The sequence below is a fragment of the Glycine max genome, chromosome 12 (genome assembly GCF_000004515.6).
Source record: "Glycine max cultivar Williams 82 chromosome 12, Glycine_max_v4.0, whole genome shotgun sequence".
Taxonomy (NCBI): domain Eukaryota; kingdom Viridiplantae; phylum Streptophyta; class Magnoliopsida; order Fabales; family Fabaceae; genus Glycine; species Glycine max.
In genome coordinates, this window is record NC_038248.2 from 12494832 (window position 1) to 12498300 (window position 3469).

The window sequence follows — 3469 nt, forward strand, 5'->3', positions numbered from 1 at the left end:
ATAAAGACAAATAAATAAGACATCACCATTATTAAAAGTTTTAACATAAAGAGCATACTCATTTTGACAACGAACAAACCCATTGTCTTGGAAGTACTTGTCAATGCAAGTATTCCATGCCCTCGGTGCTTGCTTTAGACCATACAATGCCTTGTTCAATTTCAAGACTTTTCCTTCTTGACCTTCGATGACAAAACCCATTGGTTGTTCAACATAGACATCTTCTTCAAGATAGCCATTTAGAAATGCCAATTTTACATCAAGCTGAAAAATTCTCCACTTCATTTGAGTTGCCAAGGAAATAAGAAGACGAATGGTCTCCATGCGGGCAACCGGTGCAAACACTTCATCATAATCAACTCCATATTCATCATAATCAACCGGTGAAAACCTCCCTTGAAGGTGTTGATAAGGTAAAAAAAGGTGCGCCTACAAATTATACGTAGAGAGTTTGAATCATTGCATATGAAGGAATCCGAATCTATCTCAGATTTTGGCAACAAGGTATTGGCTATTGTGAACCAAATGAAGCGTTATGGAGAAAATATGGAAGATGTTTGTGTGGTGAAAAAGATCCTTCGTTCCTTAATCGCTAAATTTGATTATGTAGTTTGTGCTATTGAAGAGTCTAAGGATTTAGACTCAATGCCCGTAGACCAATTGATGGGTTCTCTTCAAGCCTATGAAGAAAGGTTCAATAGAAGACATGATGAGCCATTGGAGCAAGTCCTCAAAGCCAAAGCTTCTTTGAAAGAAAATGGAGGAGAAAGTAGTCAAAGAGCACGTGGACGTGGAAGAGGACATAGTCGTGGACGTGGTCATGGCCAAGGAAGAGGAGATCGTGATAATTTTGACAATAATGAATGGAGGAGCCATCAATCCACTAGAAGTCCTGGAAGAGGAAGAGGAAGAGGTAGAAACAATTATGAAAAAGCATATGAAAGGAGGTATGATAAATCTAATGTTGAATGTTTTAATTGTCATAAATATGGTCATTACTCTTGGGAGTGTAGAACAAATGTTGAAGAGAAGGTCAATCTTGTTGATGATAAAGAAGATAAAGAAGTTGAAGAGCCAACACTACTACTATCACTTAATAATGGTGAGAAGGAAGACAAATGCTTATGGTATCTTGACAATGGAGCAAGCAATCACATGTGTGGATGGAAAGAGAAATTTGTGGAACTTGATGAGAAGGTGAAAGGAAATGTTTCTTTTGGAGATTCTTCCAAGGTGCAAATCCAAGGAGAAGGTACCATTTTAATTTCTTTAAAAGATGGTGCTCACAAATTAATCACGGATGTTTATTATGTTCCTAAACTAAAAAGCAATATTTTGAGTTTGGGACAACTTGTTGAAAAGGGGTATGAAATTCATATGAAAGATTGTTGTTTATGGCTTCGAGATCAAAATTCTAATTTGATTGCCAAGGTGTTTATGTCAAGAAATAGAATGTTCACTTTGAACATTAAAACCAATGAAGCAAAATGTTTGAAGGCTAGCATAAAAGATGAATCATGGTGTTGGCATATTAGATTTGGGCACTTGAATTTTGGAGCACTAAAATCCTTAGGAGAGGAGAAGATGGTGAAAGGGATGCCTCACATCAACCATCCTAATCAATTGTGTGAAGCATGTCTCCTTGGAAAGCATGCAAGAAGGAGTTTTCCAAAAGAAGCTAATTCAAGAGCAAAGGAGTCTTTCCAACTTGTTTACACCGATGTGTGTGGCCCAATCAATCCTCATTCATGTGGTAACAATAAATATTTCTTGTTTTTTATTGATGATTATAGTAGAAAGACTTGGGTTTATTTTCTAAAGCAAAAATCTGAGGCATTTGTAGTTTTTAAAAATTTTAAAGCTCTTGTGGAAAAGGAGAGTGGTTATATAATCAAAGCTCTAATACCACTTTGTTGGAAGAAGAAGAAGATTTTATTTCATTTGTCACACAAAATACAAGAGTATGATCCCCTATTTATACTAGAATAGAGTGACCACTCACATAATTTACTTATTCAAGAATACTGAATGTTCACATAATTGCTTATTCAAGACTTTGTAACTTACAACTTTACAACTTTCATCTTCTATAATTTAAGGTTCATAAAACTTATTATTATTATTTTTCTAATTAATATCTAACCGTCAGGAGGGTGGGGCTCCCTACGTGCCCTAAATATACACATGCTGCTGCGAATTATCTCACATACCCCTTACCTAATTTGGTGTGGGTCTTGCGCATTTGCTCTATGAATTTGTCAGTGACTTAACTTCTAGAACAAATGTCCGACACGTATAACCTATCAAATCGAGCTCACATGAGTACTTCACGTAATTGTAATTGCATGGGGTTTTTGGAGACATGAAGCTCACATGAAAGGCCCAAACAGTTTCGGCCCACATGAGGAAAAGAAAAACGATTGCAATTTTGGTTTGGTTTACCATTTGGTTCCTATGCTATGAAGGAGCAATGCATGTGTGATCCAGGCTGGAAAACAAGCAAAGTGACTCTCTTATGCCTTCACCGATCTCTTAAGCCTTGGTTGGCGTGGAGGGATGGGAATCGTACATGCAATTGAGAAGAATGAAAGATTATGAGGGAAAACATAGAGTTTAAGGTGTGTGAGGGTAAGGCCGTGAATGTCTTGCTAGCATAGATGAGAAGAATGAAAGATTATGAGTTTAAGGTGGTGGTGTCATATTGTTATATGGTGGCAGTAAGATTATGTCTCTGGAGTTTATAAAAGAGAAGAAAAAGGTCTTTAAGTTGCTACTGGGTATATAAATCGTGGAGAATTTGTAGCAATTTAAAAGGAAAACAATTAAATATAGCTCAGCAAAATTAACTTAATTTTTATAAAATTTTATTTAATAAACTTCCGTACTTAAATTCGTCAAATAAGTTGTTATTAGATTTTAAGTCCGTGGGACATTTAAATTATGTATACATGTACAATATTGTTTTAAAAATATTAATCCTACTGAAATTTATTATGACTTGTTTTTTTAAGTGATAATAATGATGTAATAGCCATCTAAAATATATAAGTTATAAAAAATATAACAAATATAAATATAATTATTTAAATTTGAGTATTCATTTTTGTTATGTTAAAATCTTGGTTACTTGAATTATGTGTGTTTATAATCAATTATTTTTAAATGTATTTATTCTTAAAGATAAAATTTATATTAGAATGATATCTTTAATCATTTTGAAAATATTTTTTTAATTATGTGGTATTATCAAAGTTTTGAACTAGTTATTCTTATTGTATTATTATTATTATTATTATTATTATTATTATTATTATTATTATTATTATTATTATTATTATTATTATTATTATTATTATTATTATTATTATTATTATTATTATTATTATTATTAAATTTCATTACTAGCTTTATTTTAAAGTTATTTATCAATAAGATTATTATATTCAAATTCTATATTTTATAATTGAAC

General features: G+C 32.4%; 1 protein-coding gene across 1 annotated transcript; it reads left to right on the top strand.

Annotated features, from left to right (window-relative positions):
• Window positions 1-465: 465 nt before the first annotated feature.
• Window positions 466-2270, top strand: LOC102660648 (uncharacterized). Its single transcript, XM_041007201.1, has 2 exons — window positions 466-1252; window positions 2263-2270. Exons 1-2 carry the CDS (start codon window positions 466-468, stop codon window positions 2268-2270), a joined length of 795 nt encoding a protein of 264 aa, XP_040863135.1.
• Window positions 2271-3469: the final 1199 nt, after the last annotated feature.